Source organism: Telopea speciosissima, unplaced genomic scaffold (assembly GCF_018873765.1).
Source record: "Telopea speciosissima isolate NSW1024214 ecotype Mountain lineage unplaced genomic scaffold, Tspe_v1 Tspe_v1.0688, whole genome shotgun sequence".
Classification (NCBI taxonomy): domain Eukaryota; kingdom Viridiplantae; phylum Streptophyta; class Magnoliopsida; order Proteales; family Proteaceae; genus Telopea; species Telopea speciosissima.
The window spans coordinates 1-17,593 of NW_025318024.1; the positions used below are offsets into that span (position 1 = coordinate 1).

The 17,593-nt window shown below is 39.8% G+C and overlaps 3 protein-coding genes across 3 annotated transcripts; 1 reads left to right on the plus strand and 2 right to left on the minus strand.

Annotated features, from left to right (window-relative positions):
• Positions 1 to 55: 55 nt before the first annotated feature.
• Positions 56 to 11,234, minus strand: LOC122648274. The gene is made up of 4 exons (XM_043841508.1): positions 11,231 to 11,234; positions 1,083 to 1,304; positions 881 to 955; positions 56 to 148 (listed from the first exon to the last, which is right to left on the minus strand). The coding sequence occupies exons 2-4, from the start codon at positions 1,260 to 1,262 to the stop codon at positions 56 to 58; spliced, it is 348 nt and encodes a 115-aa protein (XP_043697443.1). The 5' UTR covers positions 1,263 to 1,304; positions 11,231 to 11,234.
• Positions 11,235 to 14,321: 3,087 nt separating this feature from the next.
• On the minus strand, positions 14,322 to 14,622 carry LOC122648275 (small acidic protein 1-like). Its single transcript, XM_043841509.1, has one exon. The coding sequence runs from the start codon at positions 14,553 to 14,555 to the stop codon at positions 14,370 to 14,372; it is 186 nt and encodes a 61-aa protein (XP_043697444.1). The 5' UTR covers positions 14,556 to 14,622; the 3' UTR covers positions 14,322 to 14,369.
• Positions 14,623 to 14,826: 204 nt separating this feature from the next.
• Positions 14,827 to 17,588, plus strand: LOC122648276 (the record flags this gene model as incomplete). The annotated part of the gene is made up of 2 exons (XM_043841510.1): positions 14,827 to 15,272; positions 17,472 to 17,588. Coding segments are annotated over exons 1-2 (498 nt in total), but the record flags the coding sequence as incomplete, so codon positions are not given.
• Positions 17,589 to 17,593: the final 5 nt, after the last annotated feature.

The window sequence follows — 17,593 nt, forward strand, 5'->3', positions numbered from 1 at the left end:
TAAATTTGATCTCTTAAAAATCAGTCACAAAATAAGGGATGGTTCAAAGGGATTCTCACCTAATACTGCCAGTAAACTTTTCTCTGACGGACTTGGCACCAACACACATTATGTCGGCTGAAGCCATTCTAGCCATCACTTTAGTTATCTGCCGTAGAAATTACATACAACATTAGATTACCTAATAGAATGATACCCTGTACAAAAAAGCACTTAACACAAGTATACTTATAGTGCAGCCTAAAAAGTGTAAGATCAGTTTAGCTAAACAGATAATGTGGTTACTTTGAGACAATTAATGGATACTCAAGGATGAAAACACTTTGAGCTGATAAGCCAAAAGGAGGCTAGCATCACTTTGATCTGGACTTAGCAAGCCTCATTTCAAGTTGATACATTAATGGATACAGGCCAAAGGGTCAGAAATACAAAACAAAATATCTCAAATTTTGACCATAAAATATCACAATTCAATCGATTTGGCACGGTGGCCATTAGAAGAAGCAAATTGGGTTCTGTTTAAATTCTGAACACAACAGATGTGACGCAGCAGTACCACTGTTTCAGGTTACTCTAAGGCCGGTAAAATGTGCAAAAATAGGACCAGGCCTAATGTAGTTGGCAAACAATGAGAAATAGATCCAACTTGGTTTTGAAAGGGACTGAGACCAATGCCTAAAATGCAAAAAAAAACTGTAGGCGCAGCTTACACTTAGCCCCTCACTTATTGTTCATTTCCATTCTGCTGCAGGATAAGTTAGTTTATCTCCATTCTACTTCAGATTGAGTAACAAGAGTAAACTAGAAACAGACACATTTGGAAGTAATACCCATAAAGTCATAACAGGAAATCGAAGAAAAGAGAGAGAGAGAAGCTTACGCGTGCAATAACAATGGAGCCGGGTTCTGGGACGGCACCATGGGCCTTGTGACCAGTGACCTTAACAGTTGGTCTCTGAAGAACAACAGATACACATCATCTATCATGTCAAGTAAAATAAAAGATCTTGCATTCAAAAAAGATAAATTACGTAAGCCCCAAAAACCCTAAAAAACAAAAGGCTCCCTAAGTCGGGAACAACCTGGTCCGATGAATCAGGGAAAGGAGGAATGGTGGTGAGGCGTCCGTTGAGGGAAGCATAGACGATGTGATTGTGGGGAGCAACGTATGTACCCTTCCCAGCTATTAGACTCGATGACTTCCCCAGCACTTCACCCGGTGTTACCAGCTTCTCCCCTTCCTCTTCTAACTCCATCACCATGGCCGCCACTCTCTTTCTCGCCCACTCAGTCGTGAGTCGTGACTGTGATTACAACTTCCCTCGCTTTCTAAAGATTTATTTTTTTCCAAAGAGGTCGAAACTAAGACTTCTAGGCTCAAGTGTCTACCAGCTGCGCTAGCAGCTGTCCTTGAAGTAAAAGAAAGGGAAGCAGTTTTCTCTCTTTGGGAGTGTGGCTTACGCCAGCATTCCTATATGTCTCTATCTTTCTCCTCCTTCAAACAGAGGGACAGAGCTGAAAAAAAAGTTATGGGGAATGTAACGCCTATGCTTAGAGGCCGGAGTCAGAAATGACCGTCTCACCCCCGTAAAAGATGGAAATCCCACTACTCAAGATGCCTCTGTGCCTTCTCTCATTGGACTCGTGTGCATAGGAGCGACACTCCCCTGACAGAATATGATCTTCCAACAAATATATTTGAGGTGAGAGCTAATCTATTATAGTTGAGGGCTAGATATTGGCATCATAACACTCTCAGAAAGGAGTTTTGGTGGGTGTCCATTTGTACACAAAGTCACTTGGCTCTTATGCAGCCATGGTGAGAGCTGCACAGGTGCAGCACCAAAACCACCCTAAATACAGGGGGAGGTGGTCATTTCACATGTGGGGCTCAGGTGAGACACAATTATAAAATGACTACCTTACCCCTATTTTTACTGTTGTTTAGCGGTGTTGCACCTATGCAGCTCCCGCCACGACTACATGATATCTTTTTCCCATGGACATTGCAGTCATGTGCCTGTCTGCCTTTTTCTCATATATTATATAGGAGAGGGTTCCCAACGATGTGAGTATTGTTGGGGGGAATATACATGCCACGCCAATGGTGATTTTGAAAAGGGTAAAGTACACGTACCCCCCTATAATGCACCCAATATTCTTCGTACCATCCTTCAATATTTCACGTATCACCCCTGTTTTACACCCCAAATCCCAGATAAGTCCAATCCGTTAAATACTATCGTTAGATGTCAAAATTTTGACCATTTTACCCTTTGTTCCATTTTCTTAAATCTGAAAAGACTTAATTACCCTCACTTATTTGTTGCCCTAAACTAATTGAAAATGACCATTTTATATTTTGTTTTATTTTTATAAATGAAAAGACCTAATTGCCCTCATTTATGTATTACCCGAACCTTATTTGAAAAGATTATTTTACCCCCAAATATTTGTTCCTAAAAATCCCAAAATGCCCTCATCTTCCCCAAATCATCTTCTTTTACATACCCACCACCACCACCACCACCACCACCGCCATCGCCATCGCCATCTTCTTTAAAGAAAGTTGCAAACCACATCAAGCAAAAAGGTTCAAATAATAAAGCTCTAGGAAGTCAGAGGGTGAGGTCTGTGTGTGTGTGTCCATCAGTGGAGCAATTTGTTTGGGGATGAATGAAGGAACGAATGGAGGGATCTTTATCACCTCCAGTCTTTGCTGACCGGCCCAGCTTCCCTAGCCTTCTAACAAAAGGGGCTGAAATAACCTCTACCCATGCCCAAACACCTCGCCGGGTGTAATTCACCATCCCCCTATTAGAGGAACGTGAACTGGGGCCGGTCAGCAAATTGGAGGTGATAATTTTCCCGAATGGAGAGGAATACTATCAAACAGTCACTGTTGATCTTCAGTCGCGTCATTCAACTTTATTCCCAGATCCAAATCCATGTTGGCGATCGGTGAATCGGCTGAAGGTTCCATAAAGAAATGGTGGGACAGGGGATGGGCTTGGATCCAATCAAAGAAACCCCCATTCGCCAGAGATCTAGAGATGAAAGAGGTGGAATCCACCATGTTGGGTTGTCACAGCAAGGGCAGTTGGAGGCATGTGTTCTACAAGGTGAGATCCGAGTTCAGGAAGCTCATGGGTTCTAGTAAGGTTGGTTTACCTCAGACCTTCTGGTACGATTCTTACAATTACTCTCAGAATTTCGATGACGGCAAGAAGGCTCAGGATTAATTAACCCACTGTGAAGCCTCAAGTCTCAAATCTGAGCTTTAATTTCTTTCTTCTACTGCTTAATAGTACTAATCTTCTTCCTGGGGGCTCTGCACCTCTTCATGTTGAGAAACTAAGATCAAATTAATATCAATTTCTTCCCTGGGGCTCTGCCTCTTCTGTGTAACAAATATTGAAGTGATTAGGATCTCGCGGATTGTGTCGGAGACGGTGAGATTGGGAATGGAGGACATGAAGTGGTTCGTGATGGGAGATGATGATACGGTTTTTGTCACAGAGAATCTGGTTAGGGTTTTGTCGAAATATGACCATAATCAATTCTATTACATTGGGAGTTTGTCAGAGAGCCATCTGCAAACATCTAATTCTCATATGGCATGGCTTACGGCGGTGGAGGATTTGCCATTAGTTACCCATTAGCGAAGGCTCAGGAGGGAATGCAAGACAGATGTATTCAAAGATACCCAGGATTGTACGGTTTCGATCATCGGATGCAAGCTTGCATGGCCGACCTCCGTGTTCCCCTGACCAAGGAGCTCGGTTTCATCAGATGGTGGGTGGTGGTGGTGGGTACGTAAAAAAAAGATGATGATTTGGAGAAGATAAGGGTATTTTGGGGTTTTTAGAAACAAATATATAGGGATAAAATGATCTTTTCAAATTAGGTTAGGGTAATACATAAATGAGGACAATTAGGTCTTTTCATTGATAAAAATAAAACAAAAGATAAAATGATCATTTTCCATTAGTTTAGGACAACAAATAAATGAAGGTAATTAAGTCTTTTCAGATTTAAGAAAATAGAGCAAAAGATAAAATAGTCAAAATTTTAACATCTAATGGTGGTATTTAATGGATTGGATTTATCTGACATTTGGGATGTAATACAAGGGTGATACGTGAACTATTGAAGGGAGGTACGTGGAATATTGAGTCACCTAAGGGGTACGAAGAATATTGGGTACGTGTACTTTACCCTTTTGAAAATGCCTTCCAAACAGTGGGTCAAAGACCTGGAATCGCGAGTTATAAGCTGGTACTCCAATTCACGACTTTCAGAAAAATAATCCGAAAACCAAATTATGGATTTAAAAAGGCAAATGCCTTCCAAACAGTGGGTCGAAGACCTGGAATCGCGAGTTATAAGCTGGTACTCCAATTCACGACTTTCAGAAAAATAATTCGAAAACCAAATTATAGATTTAAAAGGCAAATGCCTTTCAAACAGTGGGTCGAAGACCTGGAATCACGAGTTATAAGCTGGTACTCCAATTCACGACTTTCAGAAAAATAATCCGAAAACCAAATTATGGATTTGAAAAAGGCAAAAAATAAAAGTTGATTTCCATTATTAACCAGGTCAACTTTCTTAAAAGGATTTAGTTTCTCTTCACCCATGATGAAGAGAGAATCTCCTCACGGTAGAGATTTGACACTTCACTTATGGGAGAGATATTTTCCCCATGTACAATAGAGATGAGAGTCAATGATGATACAAAAGTCTAATTACAAAATCACATCACTAAAGAACTCTTCCTTCTCTGCAGACTGGCGAAGGAAAAACTTAATCCTACTTACAATGGGCACCTATTTTCTACCATGTAGCAGCTTAGAGTGGGCTTAAATACTTAAATTTTATGGACAAGTAAATATCAAGGTTCCCTACTCAAATGTACAGTTTCATCTCAAAAGGAGTCAATGTGCAAGCCAAATTTAATTTGGTCCGGCTAATAAGGCATAGAGGGTGTGGGTTAGTCCATTCTCGTCAATGTTTTCAGCATTTGATTTCAGATTCGTGTAAATGACATTTGATTTCATACATAATATTAAGCTAGTTTAGGTAAAACTAGATCAACAAGACCAAAGATTTATTTTTACTAAAATAAGAAGGGAGTTAATTTGGTTCTGAACAAAACTAAGTGATGTCATATATCAAAATGGAAATACTACCCAGTCAGGCATCCCAGGATCCATATTGCGGTTCAACAAGTTTAAACTTGTGAATAAATAGCACTAATTAAGTAGAACCTAAGCCAACAAGGTTCCTCAACTGGTACCACCTCGAACAGTTTTGTTGTAAATATCTCATCTGTAACTTCTGTAATTTACCCAGAAAAAACAAAAGTATGTTCTAGACATTAAGCTTCAATTAGTTCACAGTAATGCAGCTAGGTATGCACAAAGATGCATCTTTCACTTCAAACTCCACCCTGTCTTGATTTGTGATGCAGTCAGTGAATCAGATATGCACAAAGACACATACCCGCGGCTCAAGCGGAATTGGATACACTATCACAAGAGACGTCTCCTCACCCATATATCCTCCATCTCCAAGACCCAAGACATAATTAACATAGCTTGTTTTAACTCCATTATATTTCCAGTCATTCTATCAACACCTGCAATAAGACCCTACTAAAGATTTTCATTATGATCCAAGCAGTGCCTCATATCTTCATTTACAAAGAGACCTTGTTCACCAACGAGGATACCAAACAATTCTGAATGTAATAACCTAACAGCTACAGAAGCACTCCTGAAAACAAGAACAGAACTGGAGATATGAAGGTAAATGCCACAAAATATATCTTATACCTCAACAGAGGCAAGTTATCAATCTCTTTAATAAATCCATTAACACAAGGCCTCTTCAGCCATCACTTTATCAAACATTTAATTCAGGAAATTCCCCCAGATTCAATTACTTGGTCGAACTACAATGTAACGTGATATGCTTCACTTTATCCTTGATTCTCGTAGGCTCCATGTTCCACCTTCATGGTCCATCATTTTCCTTGTCAATTGGTGTCTTGATCAGCTCATCCTAGTATTGCATTGTTTCCAACCCCCCAATGATGCGGGCCAGTTATCGACTTCTTGTTCCATGTGATACCAGACCATTTCCCGACATCCCCACTGCTAAAGAACTACAAAGTTTGGCTCACCCACTAAGCCAAAGCCTTTAAAATGAGATCCTCCATCACAGCTGTGATTGTCAATGATCCAGGAAGCTAGAAGTGCAATCATCTGGCTATGGAAATTTCAGAAGGAAAAAAAAAGAGAGAGAAACAGAAGCAGCGATATAACAAAGACTAAAACTCCGCATGCTATGTAAAATGAAAACCACCTTCCCCGAGTCACCAATACCACTGAAACAATACACCCACACTTTCAAAGAAGTTGCACCACCATGCAATGCTTATCCATTGGAATTTCCAGCAGCTTGCTTTCCAAACCATCAATATCATAGTAAACCATAATAGTCTTGAGGTATTCTCATTACTCTCCATGCACAAGAAATAATGGAAAAATAATCAAACTGTATGAAGTGTTTTCATGCATTGTTCCAACAACAATGCAATTAACAATTCAAATTTATGACTACCTACTTAATTCACTAAATTATAAGAGAAATTACCCAGGTCTTTGCCTGAGAGTTCATTGTCTATCCTGTAGAAACCGCTTCCTCTAAAAGACCAACCTCGTAGGAAATGGAGGAAACAATATATATATCATATAGGAGCTCTAACACGGCGGACTATCCAAAGGGGGACACGGGTGGATAAATAATTTTGTAACACATGTCCGCTCCCAGGGGGACTCGATACCGTGACCCCTGCCTGCTTTGATACCATGTAGAAACCGCTTCCTCTAAAAGGTCAACCTTGTAGGAAAGGGAGGAAACAATATGTATATCATACAAGAGCTCTAACACGGCGGACTATCCAAAGGGGGACGTGGGTGGATAAATAATTTTGTAACATATCCTTTAGCCATGCAGTCCTAAACCTTAACCCCAAAGTGATGCAAAGATTCTTCCAGCAAAGAACATACTGTGTCAACATGTGCTTGGTACCTAGGTGCTTTGGTCCAGTAGTGTTGGTTTCGTTAGCCTTTTATTTTCCCTAATTGTTGGTAAGCCCTAACATAAATTAATGTTTGCAAATAATCCATTTTACCCTTTAAAAAGCCAAGATAATCCCCAAATATGATAAGGCAAAGGTTAACATATAAGGTCTAATCACTATAATTAGATAATTGAAACAGTATATATATTCTACATTTGTTGTCAGATCTAAGAATCCCCAGTTTTCACCAGTCACACTGATGCAGATTCATCATCGAAATGGGCTTATTTCTTTAGAAATAAGTCTAGGGTTGGGTTATATGTATGTTGGGCCTTTGATCCCATGGGTTTCCTATGTAATAGGCCACTTTTATGGGCCTAAAATATGGGTAATTAGGTTGCATACGGGATTAGCTGTTTTAATTCCTTAGTTTTGATTTTTATGTAATTAGTGATCATGTGACTTGTTTAAGTGGTCATGTGACAACTTAAGTGGTCATGTGATGTAAGTTGGGCTGGATTAGGATTCTATAAGTCCAGCCAGGTTTTGAGTCTATTTCTTTTAGTAGTTTAATTTCCTAATCAGTTTAAGTTACCTAATAGGTTAAGGATTGGGTTAGGCCTTTCCTTTTTAGAGTAGAAGTCTATTTTGAGTCTTTTATATAAGGTTGTAAGGGGGCAAAGCCTTGAATACGAATTTGATTAATGAAAAAAGCTTTTGCTTGTTGGCTGCCATTGTTGCTGCTCCTATGCTCCTTGTGAGTGTGCATCCTTGTGGTTCTATCAAGGTGGAAAGGGATTGGTGGAATCTGATTGACTCCTTGAGCCGTGACGGTCGGGAGGATCCTAATTCGAAGGTGGTTCTATCCTTCACTTCTGTCCAAGCAGCTGCTAGTGGATTTCTGCTGCAACTTATTCATTAATTTCTTCTTCTAATCCTCTACTCCCTTTCCCAATTGATCCCCCTTTATTTTTGCTTGAATTCCATTAAACTCTAGATCTTGCTGCTCAGCCATATTTGTCCATCAAAACCCTAATCCCCTCATCCTTCATTAATTTCCCCAAAACCTATAGTCGACCCAACTTGCTGGCCAGTTTTACAGAATTTTCAAAACACTTAAAACTCTATAATACCTATATTATTAGAGTCCTATAAACCTGCCTAGCCATACCCCCTAAGCCCCCCTTCCATTATCCTAACCTAAGCCCTAGATTTGACCTAAGACTGCAATTCTGCCCTACTGAAACTGCAGAACCAACAGCCCCTTAGTTCCTTGTTATTGGTCCTGGTTTAATTGGTTTCTAGTAGGGCTTTAGCCTATCTAGAACTACATTATTTGGTATCAAAGCCATGGATCAACATGGTAATCAAGTAATAAATCCATTAGCAGATCCTATGGCTGCTATGTTGGAATTGTTCCATAAATTTGCTGCTGAACAAAAGGCTGCGAATGAAGCCATCCTGGATAGGTTGCAACGATTGGGAGAACAAAGAGTAACCCCTACCAAAGATCACAGGTATAGACTCAAAGGTTACAGAGAAGACACAGACAGGTATGGAGAATAAATATTTTCATTGCCAAAGGAAGTTGAAAATAAATCTGAAGTGACAGTGAATTGTGATGAAAAGAAAGAGACCACTCCTATAGCTTCAAAGATGGAAAATCAACATGTAGAAGATCCTACTGAAGTGGTCTATATCGAAAAAACCAATGTAGATAAGGCTGATACAGTAGCAGATGAAGAGGTGGAGCTGGTGTCTAAGAAGGTTATTAACACTGAAGACTCTATAGATAGGGCATTCACGGGTGATTCAGAGATCGAACACATAGAGTTTGTTATGCCACCATGGTTCTTCGAAGAGAAAGCTCCACGCCTTGAAGACTTCATCCCTAATGTTCCTGCATCACCAGAATTTTGTTTGGGAATGGTTGAAGCTGCTACTCATATGTTGTTTCCCTCTCATCACTGCAAAATTCGAGGACGAATTTTTTCAAGTTGGGGAGAGTTGATGCAAATTCATCATCGACATGGGCTTATTTCTTTAGAAATAAGTTTAGGGTTGGGTTATATGTATGTTGGGCCTTTGATCCCATGGGTTTCCTATATAATAGGCCACTTTTATGGGCCTAAAATATGGGTAATTAGGTTGCATACGGGATTAGCTGTTTTAATTCCTTAGTTTTGATTTTTATGTAATTAGTGATCATGTGATCACTTAAGTGATCATGTGACTTGTTTAAGTGGTCATGTGATGTAAATTGGGCTGGATTAGGATTCTATAAGTCTAGCTAGGTTTTGAGTCTATTTCTTTTAGTATTTTAGTTTCTAGTCAGTTTAAGTTACCTAATAGGTTAAGGATTGGGTTAGGCCTTTCCTTTTTAAAGTGGAAGTCTATTTGAGTCTTTTATATAAGGTTGTAAGGGGGCAAAGCCTTGAATACGAATTTGATTAATGAAAAAAGCTTTTGCTTGTTGGCTGCCATTGTTGCTGCTCCTATGCTCCTTGTGAGTGTGCATCCTTGTGGTTCTATCAAGGTGGAAAGGGATTGGTGGAATCCGATTGACTCCTTGCGCCGTGACAGCCGGGAGGATCCTAATTCAAAGGTGGTTCTATCATTCACTTCTGTCCAAACTGCTGCTAGTGGATTTCTGCTGCAACTTGTTCATTAATTTCTTCTTCTAATCCTCTACTCCCTTCCCCATTTGATCCCCCTTTATTTTTGCTTGAATTCCATTAAACCCTAATTCCATTAAACTCTAGATCTTGCTACTCAGCCATATTTGTCCATCAAAACCCTAATCCCCTCATCCTTCATTAATTTCCCCAAAACCCATAGTCGACCCTGACTTGCTGCTCAGTTTTACAGAATTTTCAAAACACTTAAAACTCTATAATACCTATATTATTAGAGTCCTGTAAACCTGCCTAGCCATACCCCCTAAGCCCCCCTTCCATTATCCTAACCTAAGCCCTAGATTTGACCTAAAACTGCAATTCTGTCCTACTGAAACTGCAGAACCAACAGCCCCTTAGTTCCTTGTTATTGGTCCTGGTTTAAGTAGGGCTTTAGCCTATCTAGAACTACATTACATACACTTGAAACTTGTGCTGATTTCACCGAGAAAGAGATCTTTGCAACATAGAACATAAACACCTGTTCCAGGCATGTAGTGATTTTTGAAGCTTTGGGGGTAAAGAAGGGCAGCAATCCAACAATATAATACATTAAAAAAATTAACAATTTTGTACAGCAGAGGGCAATGCAAAAATCTCTGCATCTTCAGCAGCATCTAAATAAACCATCTTCGCTTAGTCACAGAAGTCACAGAAAACTTACATTCAAAATCCATAGACAATCACCTGATCCTTAGAGGCTTATCTGTCTCTCAAGTCTCAATGTCTTGACTGTGAACCTGTTGATCCTCAAGACCATTCCTGAGAACATGCAGCAGTAAAGGCCACTAAACTGTTTTAGACAATTGAGCGATCCCCCCGTCATCTGTTGTCCAAAATGGTATTACATCTGGTTGTTTTAGACAATTGAGCGATCTTCAAGTTAAAAGCCATATTAGGAATTATTCACCCCCCCCCCCCCCCCCAAAAAAAAATAAATAAATAAAATAAAAAAATACTAGGCATAGTGTATGGCTCCAAAACGTGAGGGCCTATTACAAAGCTGGTGGAGGGCCGGTTAGGAGAAGAGGGAAGCCTGGAAAAAACCAGAGTTGCAGGGGAGAGAAGAACGCATAAGAAGAAAGGTGGGGAGGGGGGGAAGAAGAGTGCACAAACACCACATGCCACGCAGGCACAACCAAACTCGATTCCAATTCATCTTTTCAATCTACTTCAATCGTTGGTTACACATGTATTTATTAATAACCCCAAAAAATAACGACTCCTAATTACTTCCTAAAACTTAGACTAACTAAAATAGAAACTCAATAAAACTCAAATTAAAATTTTCCCTACATGTCTAATAGCTAACCAAAATAAAAGATTGCATGTCTTTCCTAAATATCCTACTAAACCAAAATAAGGTTGGGACCTAGTTCATCTTGGTTTGGGTTCTCAAACGGGTTCGGGTCTATCCATGGGAGTGCACCTGCATCAATTCCCCCGGTGCTGAGAAAAACTTGACCTCGAGTTTTGTAGAACGGGAGAATCAAAGCCACTCGATCAGCATCCATCCTTGATTGTATGAAATAAAAAATTAACCCATAATCAAACGATATGAAATCCGTGACGTGAAGTTTGTTGTTGAAGTCGTGACTTGGAAATATAAAATCGATCGGTTCACTCAAGAGAGCAACCGGCTTATTCTCTTCAACGACCATCGGAGCCATCTCATTATCAACCGTCACGATCTGCTGATGGTCATTAGAAAATGACATCTCTTCAATGGGAATCTGATCGTGGGGTTTCACAACTGAAATCGGACCTTCGATCAATTCTTCAACTTCAATCCTAATTGGACCGTGTACTTCAGTTTGTTCGTCGCTTTTATTGTCCACATTTTCTTCCACATCTGATTCGCATTCTAAAGATTGTGTCATGCTTGACACCGTATTATAGAAGCGGTTATTACCATTGGCAAGCTCCTAAAAACCTGTCGTCAAATTAGAAAGTTCTGTCTGCAATTTACGGAATCCATCACTAAACGAAAGGAGCAAATAATATCGATCAACCTCCATGACGTACTGAGTTTATGATAACAATGGCATATTTGTAATATATTGGGCTGCAAAGTAAAGAGAGAGAAAACAGTCTAAGCGTACCGTATTGGTGGGGAGGGGTAAACCTGGAAACAAGTTAAAATTAGGACAAAAGAGAATAAAGAGGAAATAAGATGGCAATTATGGAAAACAAGAAAAAGTTAAGACTTAAAGTAGGACGTAAGAGGGGTGGGGGTAATATTGGAAAATGAGGTTTAAAAGGGAATACTTATCGTTTTGGGGGAGTTTGAGTTTTCGTCAAACTCTACAAAGGTGAGAGTTGCGATGGCAGCGTCTGATGTCAAACAAGGAAAGCAACGAGGGGAGCTGTGATGCAAGGAAAGAGGGAAAGTCGATCCGATAGAACTTTTACAGAGGTTTTAACATGAGGAAGGAAGCTTCCACGATAGGAAGTCGATTCACGGTGGAAGGCGGAAAACCAAGTACGATTTCTTGTATCTTTCTCCTTTGAATCTTCTGGTCTCTCGACTTTTTTTTTTTTTTTTTTTTTTTTAACGACTGGCGGAACACTGGGGCGAAGGGGGAAGTTGATTTTAGTTGCGGGGAAAAGAAAGGAGACGATGGGGTGTGTGTTTGGGGTTTCGGCGGTAGCAGTGGGTTGGGAAGGTTTTCGTTTTTTTTTTTTTTTTTTTGTTGGGGGGGGGGTGGTCACAGCGGGGGAGATGAAGGGAAAGGGATTACTATGCGAGTCTGGAGGGGTTGGGGAGATGGAGGGCTGCAGGGAGTTTTTTTTATTTGACTTATCCGTTTTTTCAACAGAGTCTATTCTTTTTTTTGTTCCAATTGACTGAATCGCACGAGGAGGTATGTCAATGGGAGAGGAAAAAAGAAGCTGGGGCATTGGGAGGGAGTATTGCTGTGGGAAGGGGGTGGAGTTACTGTCGTGAAAAAAAAATGAAGGTAGAACAGGGAGAGATAATGAAGAAGATGGATACCTTTCGGCTCTAATACCAAGTTGGTGGAGGGCCAGTTAGGAGAAGAGGGAAGACCGGAAGAAATCAGAGTTGCAGGGGAGAGAAGAACGCAGAAGACGAAGGGAGGGTGGGAAGAAAAGTGCACAAACACCACATGCCACGCAGGCACAATCAAACTCGATTTCAATTCATCTTTTCAATCTACTTCAATTGTTGGTTACACATGTATTTATAAAACCCCAAAAAATAAAGACTCCTCATTACTTCCTAAAACTTAGACTAACTAAAATAGAAACTCAATAAAACTCAAATTGGAAATTTCCCTACATTTCTAATAGCTATCCAAAATAAAAGATTGCATATCTTTCCCAGATAAAATAAATCCTAAATATCCTACTGAACCAGAACAAGGTTGGGACCAGGTTCATCTTGGTTTAGGTTCTCAAATGGGTTCGGATAGACCCATGGGAGTGCACCTGCATCAAAAACCTTGTAAGTTCTTACTCTTTAAACTGAAAATTTTGGGAAGTAAGGTGAACTTTGCTGCTGCATGTCACTGTATGAGGGCGGATGATTGTTTTTCCACAAGTTTTTTGAAGATTAAGAGTTCTAACATTGGTCTGGTAAGAAGGATATTTCTAGACATCTTCATGATTATTGCTGTTCACTTACTTTCTACCAATACCACATTTCAATTCTCATTTTTATCCATGACTTTTAAATCCCTAAACACTTAAACAACCATTTAAGTTCTATTTCCTTGACCCACAGTAAGGAGCAAACATAGCCAAACACATTCCTGTTTAAAACCTAAATTGTCCAAGAAAAAAATCATTTGTACCCTTCCCAACGGTCTTTTCTGGCCAAATTGAACCTAAATGCTACTTCTCTTTGATTAAGCACACACTACCCCATGTTTTCCCCAACATTTACCATAAAATCACAAACTAAGAAAATACAGAATACTTAACAGAGCACAACAGCTATTAACCTTAACACTATAATTATCTTAAACATATAATTCATATTCAACCTAGGGTGTTTTCTGGGTGATAACATCAGACTGTGTGAACAGAGACTGCTAACAAGTCAAGCTACCAATACCTGACTGAAAGTCTGGAACCAACAAATTGTGGCCTCCACATGGTAAATGTATGGAACAATAACCCTTATAATGTGTCTATGTGCGCATGCATATCTGCATAAGGTAATGGTGCTAAAAATTAATCGTGGTCAAATTATGAAGACAATGTAGAACAAACAACAGTCTACAATGGCAACCGAAAACCTTGCATCAATTAACCCAATACACAAACACAACAGCCAAAAAAGAAAGCAAGCACGAAGGCATCCATGTAATGATTCAGTCAATCCACAGAGAAATAAGGCCATAAAAATCTACAACCCTGTCACTGTAATCTCAGGAAGCCAAACGACCATTACTAAGAAAAGCCAAAAGACTTTCCAACTACATACTGAAAACACACTGAAATTCAGTGTAAATCACAACATTCGGTTCAATCATTTCCACATTTTCAAGCACATAGCAGCTATTTCATCAGGAAAACAGATGAGTTACATTACAAACCCTAAAACGACTGATTGGAAAATATTTTCCAGTTACAGTAGATCAGTTGATGTCGGAATCATCAAAATCATCATCGAAGGCGTTGAAGAAATCAGAATCGGCAAGCTTGTTGTCAATATTGATGACTCCATCCGCCAACATCTCGAGCGGGTCGGCATCGTCGACGTCCATAGCCACCGTCGAGCCGTGGTCGTCGAAATCTCCGAAGTATGTCGGCGAGGGCTTCATCTCTCTCTCTCTCTCTCTTTCCTTCTCAATTCTTACGCTGCCACGCAAATCCTCCTCTATACTGTTTTCCCCCAAGGCCCCAATGAAGAGGGGATCCAGAAAGACACCAGTATAGTGAAGCACCATACTTCACTCGGTAAAGTGATGGGAAAAGAAAAATCAATTTAAAATATTTGATAAGTTCCATCCAGACCCCGGTTCGACCAGCGGCTGTAAATGCAAAAGAGACCGGACCGACCCATCCTTTACTCTGTTCACCTTTCCTCGTAGTGTAAGAGTGAAACGATCCATAAAGATAACAGAGAAGATAGAATGTAGTGTGACTGCGTGTGTGGCATGGAAGCTCGTCCCGTCACTTTCCCTTTCTCCTTCTCCCTCACTATTTCGCTTCAGCCTTTGAGGAACCCTAATTTCTCTCCCATACAAAACCCATCAACTCAGTTCCGCTGCTGCTTTTCCAGGTCCCGTAGTCGTAGTGATGGCGCTGGTGACTTCTGGGACTCAAACGCTGAGGATCTCCGAAGCGGAAGGTTCAAATTCAAATACGATGAAGAATCAATTGGAGAAGATGAAGAAGATGGAGAGTATGACGAAGACTTGGGTTTCAGAAAGAGAAGGAAGCAACAGCGGAGCTGGTGGCAGGATAATTCATGGTCGGAGATGGACCAACAGCCCGGGGTTTTGGAGGAAGCCATTGATAGTATTTGGATTTTCAAGGTACTCCATCTGAAAAGAAGTAATTGTTTTTTTTTAATTTACTTATATTGAGTGGTCCTAGTTCATTTGCTTATCTTTCCATTTTTGGTCGGTATTTTACAAGCTGGTCCTATTATAAAAGATTTCCTTTGGCATTCTGATATTGTTATCGCAGGAATTGATAATTAGATTAATTTTAATGCTTAATTTTCTTAGCTAATCTGGTAACTATGTTTTGAATGGGCTATCCCAGAAGAGCAAAACAAAGTAGAATAATTACTGGAATGATGCCAGAAAAGTGCATTCTTCCTTGAAAACTAGCTGTAAACTGGTGCGAATCATGCCCATGCAATAGTGGGTTATGGGTGTCATTGGATTCTGAGTAGTCCAGCTTAGAGCTTGTCTGCACCAGAGTTTGCTATTTTTGAGTAATTTTGCACTGCCTTTATGGGTCTATCGTATACTATACCCTTTTGTGTGTGTGTGTGTGTGTATGGAGGGAGGGGAGGAGAAGGGCTAAGTAAGCAAATAATAGATTAATTAAAGAAAAAACAAATACAAGATTGATCTGAATCTCCACCATCGGCCATCACTAGAGGGGTCAAATCAACTAAAAAGGAATTTAACTTTAAGAGATCTGATGATCAGCTATCAAACCAATATCTAGATTGCTCTTGAGCATCCAAAGATATGTCAGTTGCTGCAAATTCCGGACGGTCATCCCAAAAATAAGAATGGCTTAATCGCACAGCATTTTTTGCAAGAGAGTCTGCGACTGAATTTACTTCTCTATAACAATGGGTTATCTTCCAAGTAATTGAGGATAGGAAAGATTTAAAATAGGGCCATTTCTGAATGTAAACCCAAGGAAAAGATCAGTTGTGAAGACATAGGACAACCGATAGAGAGTCACATTCAATTCACAGCTCTTGGACTCCCTTCTCCTTAGCCAATTGTAACCCATAGAAGAGTGCTGCAGCAAAAGTTTTGCAAATACTAATGTACCTTGCAAAGTACCAAACAGGATTACCAACTCGATCACTAAAAATGCCACCAAATCCAGCGTAACCGGGATTTCTCAGAGCACAGTCATCAATATTTAACTTTATCCATCCCATCTCCAGTTTATACCACCTACCTTCCAAAATTCTGGAAGCTGTAGGAGGAGGGAAAGTAACACCCAAACGTTTGGATAGAAGAAAGTCTTCAACTGATTTAATGAAACATGGCATACTTGGGGAAGCATCTATAAGAGCCTTCTTAACATCCTCCAAAACTGACATAGAAAAAAATCATAATGACTGGGCTTTTTCCTAAAAAGAGACTATGTTAGGGACAAAGAAGTCTAATGACTAGTCTTGCTGACCATATTTCTCTACTTTGTTGATTATTCTGTAAAATTCAAACAGAGGCTACTATAAGTTGACATATTTTCTCTATCCTTTTCATGAAGGCTTTCTTACCTTGAACTCTTAGATAATTTTTATGAATGTTTTGGTTGGACAAATACACTGCATAATATGTGGGATCAGTTGTCACAATTTGACGACCAGATTAATTACGTTGTGAAATGTTAATAATCCAGATATGGTCTGAGCATTTATGCTTTGAATTCAAAATTCCATTTGTTTTATTCATATCTACAGTTTCTGAAATCACGTATGCAAGTTTGTTTTTTTTTTGGGAGGGGGGTAGGGTGAGGGATGCATACGGAGTTGATTGACATCAATGATCAAACATTGCCAATCATTATGGCCAGTGGGATTGCCACCATTCTAACATGGAGAATACAATTTGAGATCACATCTCCATATCAATAGTTGTAGGGAAGTTCGTCCAACCAACACTAGACAGTGGGTGAGTAGGAGCCACAATGCTAATTACCTACCGCAGTCAATGCACTTGCCAATTCTTTTTTATTCAATTATATTGTGCAATATTCATTGTGTTCGCTTGAAAGATCAATGCATAGTTCAGTAGTAATGATCTGTGAAGTCCGATGTATGATGCCCACTATTTGCATCATGCTAAGGTATTTTCTTATCAATAATTATGGTCCATGCTTACCTTTGATAACCACTTTTTCCAAAATATGATCCGAGTTGGGTTTCCTTTAATTAATGCCTGGCAATGTAATTATTAGATGTCCTGACTTAATATTAAAAAAAAAAAAAAGGAAAAGAAATGATGTCCTGATTTTGTATTGTTGGATCAGTGCAGGTATTCAAATCCTTTGGGTGGTTGCTTCCAGCCATCATCGTATCGTTGCTGCTCGACACAGGTCCTAAAGCTTTCCTTATGGCAATGGCACTTCCACTTGGACAGTTGTTACTTTCTCTAGC

Excerpts from the sequence above, each read along its gene's own strand:
- LOC122648274 (XM_043841508.1), bottom strand. The coding sequence starts at position 1,262 with ATGGTGATGGAGTTAGAAGAGGAAGGGGAGAAGCTGGTAACACCGGGT. Across the intron at positions 956-1,082 it reads TCCCTGATTCATCGGACCAG|AGACCAACTGTTAAGGTCAC; the intron begins GTTGTTCCCGAC and ends GTTGTTCTTCAG. Across the intron at positions 149-880 it reads GCTCCATTGTTATTGCACGC|ATAACTAAAGTGATGGCTAG; the intron begins GTAAGCTTCTCT and ends TTTCTACGGCAG.
- LOC122648275 (XM_043841509.1), bottom strand. The coding sequence starts at position 14,555 with ATGAAGCCCTCGCCGACATACTTCGGAGATTTCGACGACCACGGCTCG.